The 15,687-nt window shown below is 38.0% G+C and overlaps 11 protein-coding genes across 11 annotated transcripts; 8 read left to right on the top strand and 3 right to left on the bottom strand.

The window, feature by feature from the left end:
* Positions 1-651: 651 nt before the first annotated feature.
* On the top strand, positions 652-1,488 carry GCK72_020029 (uncharacterized protein; the record flags this gene model as incomplete). Its single annotated transcript, XM_003116080.2, has 4 exons — positions 652-798; positions 843-1,049; positions 1,097-1,198; positions 1,246-1,488. 4 exons carry the CDS (start codon positions 652-654, stop codon positions 1,486-1,488), a joined length of 699 nt encoding a protein of 232 aa, XP_003116128.2.
* Positions 1,489-2,222: 734 nt separating this feature from the next.
* Positions 2,223-3,352, top strand: GCK72_020030 (uncharacterized protein; the record flags this gene model as incomplete). The annotated part of the gene is made up of 2 exons (XM_003116205.2): positions 2,223-2,596; positions 2,761-3,352. 2 exons carry the CDS (start codon positions 2,223-2,225, stop codon positions 3,350-3,352), a joined length of 966 nt encoding a protein of 321 aa, XP_003116253.2.
* A 229-nt stretch (positions 3,353-3,581) lies between these two features.
* Positions 3,582-4,099, bottom strand: GCK72_020031 (uncharacterized protein; the record flags this gene model as incomplete). Its single annotated transcript, XM_003116317.2, has 3 exons — positions 3,582-3,668; positions 3,716-3,808; positions 3,854-4,099. The coding sequence occupies 3 exons, from the start codon at positions 4,097-4,099 to the stop codon at positions 3,582-3,584; spliced, it is 426 nt and encodes a 141-aa protein (XP_003116365.2).
* A 935-nt stretch (positions 4,100-5,034) lies between these two features.
* Positions 5,035-6,036, top strand: GCK72_020032 (uncharacterized protein; the record flags this gene model as incomplete). The annotated part of the gene is made up of 4 exons (XM_053733345.1): positions 5,035-5,436; positions 5,484-5,717; positions 5,764-5,842; positions 5,891-6,036. 4 exons carry the CDS (start codon positions 5,035-5,037, stop codon positions 6,034-6,036), a joined length of 861 nt encoding a protein of 286 aa, XP_053582258.1.
* Positions 6,037-6,107: 71 nt separating this feature from the next.
* GCK72_020033 (uncharacterized protein) lies at positions 6,108-6,628 on the bottom strand (the record flags this gene model as incomplete). The annotated part of the gene is made up of 3 exons (XM_003115998.2): positions 6,108-6,194; positions 6,245-6,337; positions 6,383-6,628. The coding sequence occupies 3 exons, from the start codon at positions 6,626-6,628 to the stop codon at positions 6,108-6,110; spliced, it is 426 nt and encodes a 141-aa protein (XP_003116046.2).
* Positions 6,629-7,746: 1,118 nt separating this feature from the next.
* Positions 7,747-8,590, top strand: GCK72_020034 (uncharacterized protein; the record flags this gene model as incomplete). The annotated part of the gene is made up of 3 exons (XM_003116197.2): positions 7,747-7,920; positions 7,971-8,323; positions 8,371-8,590. 3 exons carry the CDS (start codon positions 7,747-7,749, stop codon positions 8,588-8,590), a joined length of 747 nt encoding a protein of 248 aa, XP_003116245.2.
* An 841-nt stretch (positions 8,591-9,431) lies between these two features.
* GCK72_020035 (uncharacterized protein) lies at positions 9,432-10,147 on the top strand (the record flags this gene model as incomplete). Its single annotated transcript, XM_003116259.2, has 3 exons — positions 9,432-9,605; positions 9,651-10,000; positions 10,048-10,147. 3 exons carry the CDS (start codon positions 9,432-9,434, stop codon positions 10,145-10,147), a joined length of 624 nt encoding a protein of 207 aa, XP_003116307.2.
* A 161-nt stretch (positions 10,148-10,308) lies between these two features.
* Positions 10,309-10,836, bottom strand: GCK72_020036 (uncharacterized protein; the record flags this gene model as incomplete). Its single annotated transcript, XM_053733346.1, has 3 exons — positions 10,309-10,395; positions 10,446-10,538; positions 10,582-10,836. The coding sequence occupies 3 exons, from the start codon at positions 10,834-10,836 to the stop codon at positions 10,309-10,311; spliced, it is 435 nt and encodes a 144-aa protein (XP_053582259.1).
* A 474-nt stretch (positions 10,837-11,310) lies between these two features.
* On the top strand, positions 11,311-11,831 carry GCK72_020037 (uncharacterized protein; the record flags this gene model as incomplete). Its single annotated transcript, XM_053733347.1, has 3 exons — positions 11,311-11,565; positions 11,608-11,700; positions 11,745-11,831. 3 exons carry the CDS (start codon positions 11,311-11,313, stop codon positions 11,829-11,831), a joined length of 435 nt encoding a protein of 144 aa, XP_053582260.1.
* Positions 11,832-12,559: 728 nt separating this feature from the next.
* GCK72_020038 (uncharacterized protein) lies at positions 12,560-13,765 on the top strand (the record flags this gene model as incomplete). The annotated part of the gene is made up of 7 exons (XM_003115908.2): positions 12,560-12,622; positions 12,673-12,769; positions 12,815-12,991; positions 13,039-13,172; positions 13,217-13,330; positions 13,377-13,582; positions 13,627-13,765. 7 exons carry the CDS (start codon positions 12,560-12,562, stop codon positions 13,763-13,765), a joined length of 930 nt encoding a protein of 309 aa, XP_003115956.2.
* A 329-nt stretch (positions 13,766-14,094) lies between these two features.
* GCK72_020039 (uncharacterized protein) lies at positions 14,095-15,564 on the top strand (the record flags this gene model as incomplete). The annotated part of the gene is made up of 7 exons (XM_053733348.1): positions 14,095-14,157; positions 14,203-14,299; positions 14,342-14,518; positions 14,570-14,703; positions 14,763-14,876; positions 15,172-15,377; positions 15,426-15,564. 7 exons carry the CDS (start codon positions 14,095-14,097, stop codon positions 15,562-15,564), a joined length of 930 nt encoding a protein of 309 aa, XP_053582261.1.
* Between the last annotated feature and the right edge of the window lie 123 nt (positions 15,565-15,687).

Raw genomic sequence — 15,687 nt, forward strand, 5'->3', positions numbered from 1 at the left:
GCTCAGGCTAGCTTGTTAAGTGAAAATAATTTATTTGAAGAAACCCGTCTTGTTTCGGTTTCTCGATTGAAATAAAGATGATATAAAGATTATATAAAGGTGATTATGTTTGGAGTGTAGTCTGATCTGGTTTTCATAAAAACGGCTACCTGAATGGATAGAGCTAAACAAAAATTGTTCTATTGTCAGAGGGTAGTAGACGGTTATATTGAGTTGTCACGAGAATAAATCGAATGGAAAACATCAATTACAGCTGAATACTTATTAGTTGTGTAATTCTGATGAAGTGCAGTCTCGGTTTCTGGTTCACTTTTGCTATTTTTCTAGTTCTTTTCCGAGTTTCATTCTCAAACTTCAAAATGAAAGATGACATGTTGTTATCTGGAAAAATCATCACTCTCGCAACGATTATGTTTTGTTTCACTTCTATTTGTATTTATTCAAGTTTTCTGATTTCAATATTTTGGTAATGTCAGAAAATAATATTCTTTAGTTCTTAAGGTCTTATTTACTTTCAGGTTCAAAACTATCAAAAAGATACCAGAACTCTCTTTGTTCTACTGTCATTTCGTTATTGATATTTTGTGTAGTTTTGCAAGTGAGCGTTTCGTGTTCTGAGCAGCTTAAGCTAAAGTTCCAGTGTCGCTAAATATGGTAATAATGTTTCTATCAACAACTGACGCCGTCCAATTCTTCATTGATAATCGAAATTTCGCATTCTATATTATCTATCCCGTGTTTCTGATAGGATCGATACGAGCACTCTTGGTTCTTCTCATTGAGATGGATCGAACTTTTGTAAGGTTTAGCAACAACAGCTCATCCACAATCTCTCGTTTTAGGCTACCTACTTTCACATCATATTCTTCAACTATCGAAAATTTATTCCAACGTTTTTCATTATCGTCATCCTTGTTCTATACACCCTAATAGACGCATATGTATTGTTCTTTTTCTGTGGTGATAGAGTAGACGTTCCACCCGGATGTATCAATATATTGTGTGCTTTGAGTATGTGTTACCGAAGTTATTGGTTAGGGTTCGAACAGGTCAGCTATTTGAGAACTATTCCGTTTGGGTTATTCTGAAGTTTCAGATAGTCTACTCATTGATCATAATTCTATCCTTGTTGTTAACTCTGAAACTGTTCATAAAAATCAAAGTGAAGAAGGAAAATATCAATTACGACTTGAAAAGAGTATGAAATTCCCCAACAAAGTCAAAATTAATATAACAACGTTCCAGGCCAATCGTCTAGCTCTTATTGACACCTTCATTATTGTGGTTTTCGACCTGATTCCTCCAATTATAATCTCCCACGTACCCAACTTTTATCGATATTTGGGACCTGTGAATGCATTTTTCAAGACGATGGGATTTGTGGTTGAGGGATATTTGGTATCGATGAATTTGAAGAAGAGACTATACAATTCAAAAACTAATGTTATTGTGAAATCTGAAAGAATTTATACGACTTGTAGTAAATAAAGATTGGCAAATGATTAGTTTTAAATAGTTTATTAAAAAACGGAGCGGAAAGTAAGGATACTGGTGGAATTTGGAGACAGGGCTAATGAAATTCAATACGCAAAAAAAATCAGAGTAGCTGAAAAAGTTTGCAGTGGTTCCCGTCGGTTAAACTTCCTGCTATGATTTCTTAGTTTTCCGATTTGCTTCATGAACTTTTAAGAGATCATTCACTTGTTTTCATTCACATGTTGATCGGTGGTCTGCTCAAAATGTGGGTTTTGGAAATAGTGATTCACGTTTTTCAGAAGCCGTCAGTCTGAAACAAATTGAAAAACTTCGGATATTTATAGCCCTGCGGTTTTCTTATGCCTTCCGTTTTTCTTTCCAATCTTCAGAAATGCGCCAGATCTTTGAGTTCTCAAGAAATTTCACCTAATCATTAGGCATCTGGCTTTTCCCCTTCTGACAAACAATCTCTAATCCCTCCTCTCTCTCTCTCCAAAATCTCTTTTTCTCTCAACTAAAATGTCATTTTTCTTTCTCGAACTTTTCCCAAAACTAATAATTTTCCCACGCGCGCAGCCCTCAATTTGTTTCGAAAGTTATTCTTCAATTTTTATTTTTTTGAAGCTCCGCCTCTTGTTTTTGACAACGTACTCCAGTTTTCACCTGCCCAGTTTTTCAAACAACTTTTTTTTCAGAGCACGTTCAAAATCGCTTGTTTTTGTTCTTGAAATTCCACTTTTTTCAAAATGATAAGTCTACTAGACCAGTCAAAAATTCTTGCTGGAATATTCGGTGCTCCCTTCTTCATCTTCACATCATTCTTCATTCTATTCGCCTACGTTCTTCTATGGTTCCGAAAACGTCAAACCTTGACAAAAGCCATATCGATATTCGAAGTCCCCCTCATTATGTCATGCTCTTCAGTTGGATTTTCTTTACTTCATTATTCTGGGAGAATGCTTCTAAAGCCAGTCAGTGAAAATTCTAAAGACGAGAAGTTCATCTACTTTTTCAATTTGATATTCTATATCAGTACGTATCTTCTAACGCTGGCCAACAACTTGTTGCTTCCATTATTATTCATTTACTCTATATTTTTCTTCATCAAGAATACCGAGTTGTAAGTTTTTGCTTTCTGGTTGAGGGAGCATGGCGTTTAATCAAGTTGTAGTATGAAACCTTAATTGGGGTTTCGTAGAGGTGTGATGAAATTTCAAAGAATGACGAGAGGAATAGGAACACACGTATAGAAAGAAATCACAAACCTAATCGTGTATTTTCCAGCCGACTAGTCATGTTCATCATCGCTATATCATATACCAACCTGAAGTTTGTCATCTACCTGAAACTGCTTCCGAATTTCATTCAATTCAACTTAATCTCCATCATGGACTCCTCAAAATGTTTGATAGTCAACCCAATCGACCTATCCATGCTACTTCTCACTCTAATGTTTATTTTCTTCCGACTCCATTTTTCAACCGACAAGTTATCATTTGAAGATTCAGTTGTCATATTCGAAGTAGTTCTGCTGACTACTCTCAAGATTTTCGGAATGATGTCAGATATAATCTCAACTGGATTACTCCAAAGATACCCGCAACACATAGTCCAATTCTCTGGGATAAATACCGAAACTATGTTCATGAAAAACTACGAATTCACCCAAATGATAATTCCATACTTGTTCATTTTCTGTGGTCTTATCATACGATTGGAAGACTTGAGAAAGAAAGCAACTGTCAATTTAACGGAAGCTATAGACAATGGAACATGCAGATGGATTAAGAAAAGAAGACCTCATAATACTGTAAATAATTCTGATGGCACTGGAATTCGAGCACCTGAGGATATGCCGGCCACGACAGCATCATAAGATGTTCCAATCCCTTCGAACCCCAAAGTTTGAATAATGAATTATTGTTGTAATTTTAATTATTGTTTCATTACCCAAAAACTAGAATTTTCTGCAAAGTTTCTGATGACCTCATACAAGCCAGGTGTTTCGTTCTTTCTTGAGCGCGTACTTCATGGATCAGAATAAATAAAAATTTAATTAAAAATTTAAAAATAATACAAATGGCATGGTTTCTAACTTGACAATTTTACATAGAGAAGGCATGACAGTTATGGTCGTTCTTTCTGGTCCCGCAGTAGACGGTATCGGCACGAACAGTGAAGACGAAGGGATTCTGGAAGTCGATAAGATTGTTACTAGATTTTGCAGTTGAAATGATACCTCGGAGCAGACGACGATAAATCTGCTGAGTTGTTTTCTCTCCAATGCTTCATTTACTGCTTTCGAGGAGTCAACAGCAGTTGATTGCATATTCTGAAGTTTCAGATTTCAGAATAAGCCTATCACAAAACACAGTACCTCTGAAATAATCTTCTTCAGTTCTGGATTGTTGCACATATTATCATCATCTCCAGCTGCTATTCCGAAAAAAGTTGGTTTATCTGGGAGAGATCTCTTCTTTCTTCCTCCACACCCACATGGAGAGGGTGGTGGAGGGGGAGAACATCCACATCCACCTCCACCTCCTCCCATCATTCCAAAGAGTCCTGGACAGGCAGCAGTGATGGAGACAAGTGCAAGAAGGATGAGAATGGAGGATTGCATTGTTGAGAAGATGAGAAGATGAGGCTTCGATGCTTATTGGGGTCTAGGGATCTCCTTATATACTTTCCTGGGACAGTTCTTTTTCAAATAAGTTACACTCGCTTTGATGAACTTGGAATGACGTAGAACGATGTTTACCTGTAGAACTTTTGAGGAAAAACAGTAATCTAATACATTGATCTTGTCTGGGGTGGTGTGGGAGAGGCGAGAAAATGTAATGTGAGAAAATTGAGTGACGGTTCGGATATCGAAAAAGTTTAGAAGAAAAATGAAGTCACTGCTGTAATAATGTCAAGGTATCAGAAAAGTGTTGGCGGCTCATGCAGGAAAAATGGTCCAGAAGTTGGTTGTCATCAAACATGAAGTTCCAACATGAACATTTGAAAAAAAATTCAAAAAAAAAAGTTTCAAAAAATGATTCATTTTTTGAAACCGGCCTTCGGGCCGGGTCGTGCATTCAAATATTTTCCAACGTCCGGACCTTGACAAGTATTTCGAGTTTATCTAGTTTCATTGTACTATTATCCACATTGTCCAGATATATTCATTTTGGAACATATCCAAATTTTAAAATGTTAAAAACTTTATTGTTCCACATTCAGATTCCACCTGATAATTTGTTCCCTGAAAAAGTATTGCGATAATATTTTCATTCCACATAATTATTCTGACAATTGCATACATATTTTCAAGTGTCCCCTGATTTGATTATTTCCCAGTAACCCACTCTCTCTCCTTTCCTTCCAAAATATTTTTTAATTCTTTTTTCCTTTTCTCTCCCTTAGAATGACCATTAAAGTGTCTTTTGAAACTCCCTATTGGCTCATCAACTTTTACCACAGTATAACTGTTCTCTCGATTGCAATCAACTCATTGGGGATCTACTTGATCAGATTTCAAAGTGGAAAAATTGATAATTTCAAGTATTTTCTGTTATGGTTCACGGTGTGTTTCAACTTCCCAGATTCCAAATTATCGTCAACATTCAGATCTGCAATCTTCTCAGTGATTTCGTCATGTTCTTCCTTACTCAACCAATTCCACTTCTTCCAATTTGGGCTGGCTACATTCATGGCCCATTCTGGTCTGTCTTCAGAATCGGAACTCATGTCTCATCAGTTATCGGAAGTATAATATTAGGGCAACAAGCGGCTGCACTCACAATGTGCTTTGTAAGGAAATATCAAGCGATTTCAAAGCTTGATTGTCAAAATGAAATCTCTAATAACTGGTTGATTTGTGTCGCTTGTCTAACTCAATCTCTGGTGGGATTTTGGGTTACTCTTTATTATTTCGCAGGGATCGATAGAGCTACGGCATTGAATTATATCAAATTGGTATGTACTAGTTTTCAAAGAACAAACCAACAACTTTAGTTTCTCAGAACTACCCGAATCTTCTCGAAAAGTTCATAGAACTCGAAGATTTTCAATTGTATCTCAAAAATGAAATCACCAGTTGGTTTATATTAGCCGCCGGTGTCATGACTGTCGTATTCACTGCTATCATAATTTTTTGCACTGCCAGAATGTTTGGATTGTTGCGAAATCTTGAAAATCAAGTATCTCCGGTTCACTTGAAAAAGCATAAAACTGCAGTTAGTAGCCTTATTGCTCAGGTTTGTTGTTCTTTGCTTTATTCAAACGAAATGAAAAAAAATCTAGTTATTCACCTCGCCGGTTGCCTTTCTACCGCCTGTTGCAAGTGGATTTCTACTCTCTCTTGAATCCGAGCATATTCAAGGTACATACGTTCCGATCTTGATAAACCTCTTTAGAGAATAACTTTCAGTGATAAGTTGGATTCTTCTCGCAATGACATCTTGCCATGGCACTATCAACTGTTTGGTTATGATTCTGACTTGTCCGCCGTATCGTACTTTCGTGAAGAACAAGATGATGAGTTTATTCGGAAAAAAACGGACAGAACTGTCATAAAAATTGTTTCATTGAATAAAGATTAAATACAACTTTCAAAATATACAAATATCAGATAGTGGTGCCAAATTTTACATGGAGAAGGCAAGACAGTTGTGGTCGTTCTTTCTGGTTCCGCAGTAGACGGTATCAGCACGAACGGTGAAGACGAATGGGTTCTAGAATAATTCAGTAAGATTGTTACTAGATTTTCCAGTTGAAATTTTACCTCAGAGCAAACGACGATAAATCTGCTGAGTTGTTTGCTTTCCAATGCTCCATTCACAGCTTTTGAGGAGTCAATAGCAGATGTTTGCATATTCTGGCATGTTTAATTTCTGTGTCAATTCATCCGAAGACACATTACCTCTGAAATAATCTTCTTCAGTTCTGGATTGTTGCACATGTTATCATCATCTCCAGCTGCGATTCCGAATAAAGTTGGTTTCTCCGGGAGAGATCTCTTCTTTCTTCCTCCACATCCACATTGAGATGGTGGTGGTGGAGCAGAACATCCACATCCACCACCACCTCCTCCCATCATTCCGAATAATCCTGGACAGGCAACAGTGATGGAGACAAGTGCAAGAAGGATGAGAATGGAGGATTGCATTGTTGAGAAGAAGATGAGGATTCGATGTCTTTTCCGTTCTTCAAATCTTTTTTATACCTACAGAGTATTTGATATTTAGCATTATTCTCATTTGTAACTATTACAAATTCTTTAAAAAACTATTCGACTTTCAGTTTCTCGGCAAAGGCAACGCTTATTAAAACCTTGAAGATAATATCTCATCCCAGTCAGTAAGGATGGGAAACAACCTTAAGAAACGCTCCACATGAAGATGGTGGTGGTGGAGCAGAACATCCACATCCACCGCCACCTCCTCCCATCATTCCGAATAATCCTGGACAGGCAGCAGTGATGGAGACAAGGGCGAGAAGGATGAGAATGGAGGATTGCATTGTTGAGAAGAAGATGTGGATTCGATGTTTTCTCTGAATTCAGAAGACCCTTTTATATAACCTTTCATGGGTAATGGTTCAGTTTGTAACAGTTACAATTACTTCAAAGAAATTTCGCCTTTCAATTTGTCGTGCGATAAAAATAAAAGAAGTTTGTATCTTGGTACAGATCGAAGAAACGGGAAAATTCTAACAAAAAAACATTCGTACTTTTTAGAGATATGATGTTGCTGATCTTCCAGATAGTCCAGATGTTCTTCGATCAGAGAGACACGATAGTTGGGAAAAGAAGAAACCTAAAGGGAACTCGAGATTGCAACCTGAACTAAAAGTTAGTTTTCCAGAAACGATGGGGCAGCATTCGGCGTGGAAACGTGGCTGGAAGCAACAAGGAAGTAGCGCACCAACGTTATCAATCCCACCACAGCCCAGTTTTGGAATGTACAAGCCATGGAGAAACAATTTTTGATGCTCGGAGATGACCGGACGTTATATGTGGATTCGAAATTGTTGCGAGTTGATTGTGAGAGTTATAAGTGGAACATATGCAAATTGGAGAGAATTCCATCAGTATGACGTGGCATCCGTAAACGCTCGATGTTTAGGAGAGATATTATATCCGTGAGATATAGAAACCTGGCCTAGCACCTTAGTTCACGTGCTCTACTTATTGAACATGTTATTTATTATGGAAATCAGTTTGAAAATAAATTATGTTTCAAGAAACACGCTTACGCTTGATCCCACAAACTTAACACTTCCACAATGAAGTTCTCTATCATTTGTCTCGTCCTTATCGGAGCTGCATCGGCCGGATTCAGTGCTAAAGGGAAAGCTGCTATTGTGAAAGTTCACAATGATTTGAGATCTTCAATTGCTAATGGAACATACGTGGCCAAAGGGACTCGTCAGCCAGCTGCCAGTGACATGTTGAAAATGGTAGGTGGTAATGATGACACGGATCTATTTCCAAAAGTTATTATATTCAGAGTTGGGATGACACCATTGCTCAGTGTGCCCAAACTTTCGTGGATAGCTGCCCAGACGGTCACTCCAAGTTTGATGGTTACGGAGAGAATATGTACTTCGCATGGGCTTCGGACGAAAAGGCAAGTTTGGATCCTTATGGAGTTAATGCTTCCAAAGCTTGGGAGAAGGAGTTCCAAGAAAAAGGATGGTTGAGCAGAACTCTTACCAAAGCAGTCTATGACTCTGGAATCGGACACGCTTCACAAATGGTTTGGTCGAAGAGTAATTTGATTGGATGCGGAGTGAAAAATTGTGGAGTTGACCCGAAAAATGGATTTACCAAGTACACAGTTGTCTGCCAGTACATGAATCCGTAAGAATCTCTTGGGAGAGAAAGGAGGGTATATTCATTATTTTCAGGGGAAACTATATTGATCAGAAGATCTACGTAGAAGGAAAGACCTGCTCTGCCTGCCCATCTTCATCTTCTTGTGAGAACAGTACTGGACTCTGCACGGGCTACCAATCCAGTAAGGAAAGGGTTCCCATCTCCAAATGCGTGAGAAACGTGTCAGTCCGCGGTTTGGCGCACTACACGTTCTTCCCTATTTTCTTCTGGAGTTTTAGATTTCTTCAATAAAAACAATGTTTTTGTACAATTGTTCTGAAATGTGTTCTCTATGTGTGTTTAGTGGGACGTATGGCTACATTTTATGTATAAAACTCTGGAGGTTTGATTCGAATAGCTGCATCGTTTCTTAAAATTTCAAAGTACTAATTTTCGAATGAGTTTTAGCAGAAGTGTATCAAATGACTTAACAAGGGTGTTATTTTTGACATAAAACAGATAAAAACGTAAAATAACAATTATCACACCAGAAATTGAAAACTTAGATTTTGAAAACTTTTCGACTGGATTTGGCCAACATCAATCCTCATTGGAACTGTGGCGAATTTCTGTAAAGTCAGTCGAGTTTTCTTGGTTTCAGATGGCAACTGTTTTTCTCTCTTAGTTAACAAGAAAATTTCAAAAAACGGTTTCGTGCTTTGTAGATGCCTCTTGATGTTGATCTTTCAGTCAGTCCGGGGTTCGTAGATCAAATTACATCAAGTAGGTGCGTCTGATCTAATCCAAGATCTCGTCATTGTTTTCTAAATTAAGCCAGTGAATACTTTTTACAGAACAAAAATCGTCCTCGAATGTTTGCAAGATTTTGCTACTCCATAAAAAATATATTGATAAACTAAACACGGCAACTTTCGATCAAAATATTATCAACAAGTATGAAAACCAGACAAAAACAATGATTGTTATTGTTTTCCTTTTCCGATTGAAACACAAATTATCTTCACTGATAACGAAGAGCAACGACTGAAAAATGGTTATCAGGTGTGCAAAACACAAAATATTAAAGATATTTGTCTGGATCAAACCATATATAAGCAAAGAGCTAACGAAGCTTCCAACCATCACTTCAACAATGAAGTTCACTATCATTTGTCTCGCTCTTATCGGAGCTGCATCGGCTGGATTCAGTGCTGAAGGGCAAGCTGCTATTGTGAAAGCTCACAATGACTTGAGATCTGCAATTGCTAAAGGAGACTACGTGGCCAAAGGGACTCATCAGCCAGCTGCCAGTGACATGTTGAAAATGGTAGGTGGTAATGATGATGTTTTTTCCAAAAGTTCTTATATTCAGAGTTGGGATGACACCATTGCTGAGTCTGCTCAAGGATTCGCGGAGAACTGCCCAGACGATCACTCAAAGAATGAGTACGGAGAGAATCTCTACTGGGGGTGGACTTCGGAAGAAGTTGGAAATTTGGACCCTTATGGAGTCGAGGCTTCCAAATCTTGGGAGAAGGAGTTCCAAGACTATGGATGGTTGACCAGAACTCTTGACCAAGCAACCTACGATTCTGGAATCGGGCACGCTACACAAATGGTTTGGTCGAAGACAAACTTGATTGGATGCGGAGCGAAAATGTGTGGAGTTGACCCGAAAAATGGAATGAACAAGGTCACAGTTGTCTGCCAGTACAAGACAAAGTAAGAATCACTTGGGAGAGAAAGAAGGCTCTATTCACTTTTTTCAGGGGAAACATGATTGATGATAAGATCTACGCAGAAGGTGAGACTTGCTCGGCCTGCCCATCTTCATCTTCTTGTGAGACCGGATCGGGACTCTGTGCTTAAATGGATGCATTTCTATTGTCTGTATGTATACGTTTGATTTCAATAAATACTCATCATAATATCATGTACATTCTTTTCTAAGACATACACTTAGGTTACAGATTTTTATTCGTAGATTTTCCATATATACAGAAAATGAGGTCTTGTCTAGGAAACAAGCTTTACATAGAAAAGACTTTGCAGGTGTGTCCGTTTTTCTGCGCACCACAGTAGGCAGTGTCAGCACGGATTGTGAAGACGAATGAGTTCTGAAATTACGTTTAATTTTAATTTTATTCTAGTTCAGGTAGACGTGTACCTCTGAGCAAACAACTGTGAATCTGCTCAACTCCTTGACTTCAAGGGCTCCATTGATAGCTTTCGAAGAGTCAGTTGGAGAAGATTGCATGTTCTGAAATATACTAATTGAGCTGGAATATATTGAATGTGATTACCTCCAAAATAATTTTCTTCAAGTCTGAGTTATTGCACAACTCGTCTTCGTCGGATGCAGCAATCCCAAAGAATTCTGGAGCAGCTGGTTTATCTGGGAGAGATCTCTTCTTTCTTCCTCCACATCCACATGAAGATGGTGGTGGTGGAGGTCTGCATCCACATCCACCGCCACCTCCTCCCATCATTCCGAATAATCCTGGACAGGCAGCAGCGATGGAGACAAGGGCGAGAAGGATGAGAATGGAGGATTGCATTGTTGAGAAGAAGATGAGAATACGATGATTCGATGTTTTCAAGGCGCTTGTAATTTCCTTATATACACCTCTTGAATTAAATTTTCCAGAAAAAAACAGAGTTGTAATCTTAAGAAAGCGAAATCCTTGCAGCAGCGATGGAGACAAAGGCGAGAAGGATTAGAATGGAGGATTGCATGATTCAGAAGATGAGAATACGTAGATATGATTGCTTATCAGAACTGTCCACCTCATTTTATACCCAATCCCAGTAGATGCGTTTTTGAAAAAAGCAACTAGAAAGTGAGAACTTTTGGATTTGTTTAAACTTAAGGAGAAAACGCCAGGGAGGTGAATAAACTGTAGCAAGGATTTCGCTTTCTTAAGATTACAACTCTGTTTTTTTCTGGAAAATTTAATTCAAGAGGTGTATATAAGGAAATTACAAGCGCCTTGAAAACATCGAATCATCGTATTCTCATCTTCTTCTCAACAATGCAATCCTCCATTCTCATCCTTCTCGCCCTTGTCTCCATCGCTGCTGCCTGTCCAGGATTATTCGGAATGATGGGAGGAGGTGGCGGTGGATGTGGATGCAGACCTCCACCACCACCATCTTCATGTGGATGTGGAGGAAGAAAGAAGAGATCTCTCCCAGATAAACCAGCTGCTCCAGAATTCTTTGGCATTGCTGCATCGGATAAAGATAAGTTGTGCAATAACTCCGACTTGAAGAAAATTATTTTGGAGGTAATCACATTCAATATATTCCAGCTCATTAGTATATTTCAGAACATGCAATCTTCTCCAACTGACTCTTCGAAAGCTATCAATGGAGCCCTCGAAGTTAAGGAGTTGAGCAGATTCACCGTTGTTTGCTCAGAGGTACACCTGAATTAGAAATAAATATAAATAACACGTAATTTCAGAACCCATTCGTCTTCACAATCCGTGCTGACACTGCCTACTGTGGTTCGAAGAAAAACGGACACACTTGCAATGTTTTCTCTATGTAATTCAGTTTTCTGGTTTTTGAAACTACTTCTAATTTTCTGTATATATTGCAAACCTATGTAGAATATATTCAGAATAAACAATTCGTAACAAAATAATTTTATCATGAACACGAGTGAAAGCGTCTCTGTACTTACATTGTGATAATGTCAGACCCATCCCCGACCTCGTATTTCATAGATCACATCTTTATAATGCAGACATTTTGAAGTATAGATAGACTGTTCTATTTCTCCAATGTGAGAAGTTTTCTTTCAATTGCTTTCAAAATCTCTTGATCTCTAGGTCCAATATTTTTGTCTTTTTTCTCTGTAATGAGGTGTGCGTGAGTGCCATGTATAGAGTGATTGATCACAATCGAGGAGAATTTTATCAGTATAGACAGATCTACTGTTTACTGTGCCTGACACAGATCAATATCGTTGGCCAAAATCTGTGCTAATGTTCTCTAACGAACAGATTTAGGATCCAAAAACGCTCGCCGAAGACAGTCATTTTGATTCTTCGATCCTTTTTAGCTTGTTGTAATCTATTTTCTTGCAATCTTTTCAACCCTAAACCTAGATCAAGATATGACTCACTTCCTCTCCAATTCACACTTTTCAATTTATTTTTGTTCCTGCGTCGTTTGCTTTTTCTATCTCTATTTCCCATTGTTTATATTTTCATCAACACTTTTCAACTTACCTTTTTTGTTCAGCACGGTTTGTTTATTTGGCACTGCTGACAAATGACTGAATTCGAGACTCTGGTCAACCCTCCACAGGAGATTTGGGAGGAAATTGTCAAGATAGTATGTTACTTTTTTTCATTAATGTGAGAAATTATTATATTAGTCTTTAGACTGGTGAAACTGATGACTGGACATTCCAACTTGATGATTATAAGTACTGGTCAGTGAGCTACGACCAGTTCTGGTTTTTCGTCATTTGGGAGAAAGGTAAAGAAAATTGTGAGAGGATTCAATTTAATAAGAAATTTCCAGAAACCAAAAACTTTGTTGCTTCCGTCTCATTAGCTCGTTGGGATGGAGACGATGGACCACTTTTCTCTATTGGAATGTTCTATTGTGTTCCAAAATACAGAGGCACTGGCCTAGCAAAACCACTATTCCAGAATGTCATGGATATTGTCGGGGACAACAATGCCACGCTCACTGGGAGTAAGCATAATTCAAGTGCGAGATTCTATAGAAACGGGGTTTTTCAGCTGTGGAGATGAGCGAAAAATATGCGAGGAACTTTGGGTTCGACAAGGTCTCGCGATATTGGCATTTGTCTAGTTCATTAAAATGCGATGATGTGGTGATTCCCGATAAAGTTTCAGGAAACTACACAACTAAAGTAAGTTTCTCAGAAATTTCCGAACAAAAAACTTAAAATTTCAGTTGTGGTCTGATGTTGACTATGATTCCGTAACCGCCTATGACCGCACGATTTGCGTTAGAGATAGGAAGAAGATTATGACCAATTGGTTCAACTTGGAAGACACTTTTACTAGAGTAAGTTTCTCGAATTGAATCTGAATAGAGTTAAATGAACCTTCAGGTGGTTTTCGATGGTTCCGGTAAAATTGTTGGCTACTCAACTATCCGTCTTGTCACAAAAAACAAGCTGAACATAGCTCCATTCTACGCGGATAATATCGAAGCCGCTGAAGTCCTTCTGAAAGATCTCCTCAGTATGATCCCTAACTGGCAACAATACGCCAGTTTTGCGTTTCTCTATCCAGAGTGTAACACGGATCCACTTGCGTGAGTTTGTAAAAGTAAAAAACTTTTGAAATTGTGAATTATAGACTCTTGGAGAAGTTCGCAAAGAACAAGAAATCGGTTTCCACGGTCAATGCTCTCAGGAGTCAGTTCACGAAGAAGTTTATTGCAACGCCGGCACATAAGGTTTACGCCTTGGTCGATTGTGCTCATCAGTTTGTTTAAATTTTGGGATAAAATTTTGTCTATCATTAAACTTTCCGAGTTCTCAAATCTCAAATTGTAAATACTCATCTCTAAATAATAAGTTTAAATTTAAAAACTTTAAATCAAATGCAAGGAAATGTCTATTCCATTTACACTGTCAAAATTTATAAGAAGAACAATGAAACAACTATCAAAGAAGAAATAAATGTATTTTGTGTCGCGAGTTTTGTAGCCGCATGTTGTAGTTAGACTGATAAACGTTGTATATAAAATGAATCATTCAAAGAAAAAGTTTAGGATATTACCCTCATTTTTCTGATAATTGTCCATCTTTAGCTCCGTAGAAAATGGTAGAATTCGAGACACTAGTCAACCCGCCACAAGAAGTGTTCGATCAAATCGTGAAATATGTAAGATCTATCATTAAATATTCGATTTCTTCAATGTTATTATAGACAAGTGAGACAGAAGACTGGGCATCTCAAACTGGAGACTATAAGCTTTGGTTGAGCAGTTATGATCAGTTTTGGTTGGTTACAGTTGTGGAGAAAGGTTTAAAATACACCACTTCCGGAAATTATATTTATCATTTAGGAACCACAAATTTCGTCGCGTCAGTCTCATTAGCCCGTTGGGATGGAGACGATGGACCACTTTTCTCTATTGGAATGTTCTATTGTGTTCCAAAATATCGAGGCACTGGACTAGGAAAACCACTATTCCAGTATGTCATGGATATTGTCGGGGACAATAATGCGACACTTACTGGAGGTATGTCCTTATTTTTTGGGTAAATTTGGCAATTTTAATTTTTTGTTTCAGTGGTGAAAATGAGTCCGAAGTATGCAAGTGACTTCGGATTCGACAAATATCCAGAGCATTGGCATTTGTTTAGTTCTGCAAAGTGTGCTGAAATGGTTATCCCTGATAAGGTTTCAGAGAATTACACCACCAAAGTGAGTGTTTTGGAATCCAATTGTCTTATAAGTGAGAAATAAAAATAAGTTACTTCCAGTTGTGGTCTGACGTGGATTATGTAGAATTGACCGCTTATGATAGAACGATTTGTATGAGAAATCGAAAGAAAATTATGAGCGCTTGGTTCAATTCAGTTGACACATTTTCGAGGGTAAGTTTCCAACTACTGTGAAAAAATAAAGTTTCGAAAAGGATTTTCAAAAAAAATTTTGCGGGCTGGAACACGCAATTGTGGGCGGAGCTTAAACTGCAAGCGGCGCGGTTCTTAATTTGAAAAAAAAACAACAGGAATTAGAACCGCGCCGCTTGTTTAAGCTTGCAGTTTAAGCTCCGCCCACAACTTTATGCGCTTGCGTGTTCCAGCCCGCAAATTTTTTTGAAAATCCTTGTCGAAACTTTATTTTTTCATAGTATACGTTCTTCTATATGTACGTTTTGTCATTCAGGTAGTCCTCGACAAATCTGGAAAAATAGTTGGCTACGCGACTGTCCGACTTGTTCTTAAAAACCGATTGAGTCCTGCACCATTCTACGCAGACAATCTAGAAGCTGCGGAAGTCCTTCTGAAGGATCTCCTCATTATGATTCCCGATTGGCAACAGTATGCTAGCTTCGGATTTCTCTACCCAGAGTGTAACAAAGATCCATTTGAGTGAGTTTCGGGGCTACAATATGCAGCTAATGGTGTAAAAAATTGCAGAGTTTTGAACAAGTTCTCAAAAAGAAGAGAAGCTATTTCAACGTCTAGATTCATCAGAAGTCAATTCACAAGGGAATTGATTTCTACCCCGGATAATAAAGTTTATTCATTGTCCGATATTGCCCATCAGTTTGTCTAGATTGAGCAGAACTTACTTTTTCGAATCTCTTTGTTTATTTAATTTCTATGTCTTCGAATAAATATTATTTCAACTGATGAGAATTGAATGTTCGATAGTTTATTCACAGAAGACAGAATATAT

The sequence above is a fragment of the Caenorhabditis remanei genome, chromosome V (assembly GCF_010183535.1).
Source record: "Caenorhabditis remanei strain PX506 chromosome V, whole genome shotgun sequence".
Classification (NCBI taxonomy): domain Eukaryota; kingdom Metazoa; phylum Nematoda; class Chromadorea; order Rhabditida; family Rhabditidae; genus Caenorhabditis; species Caenorhabditis remanei.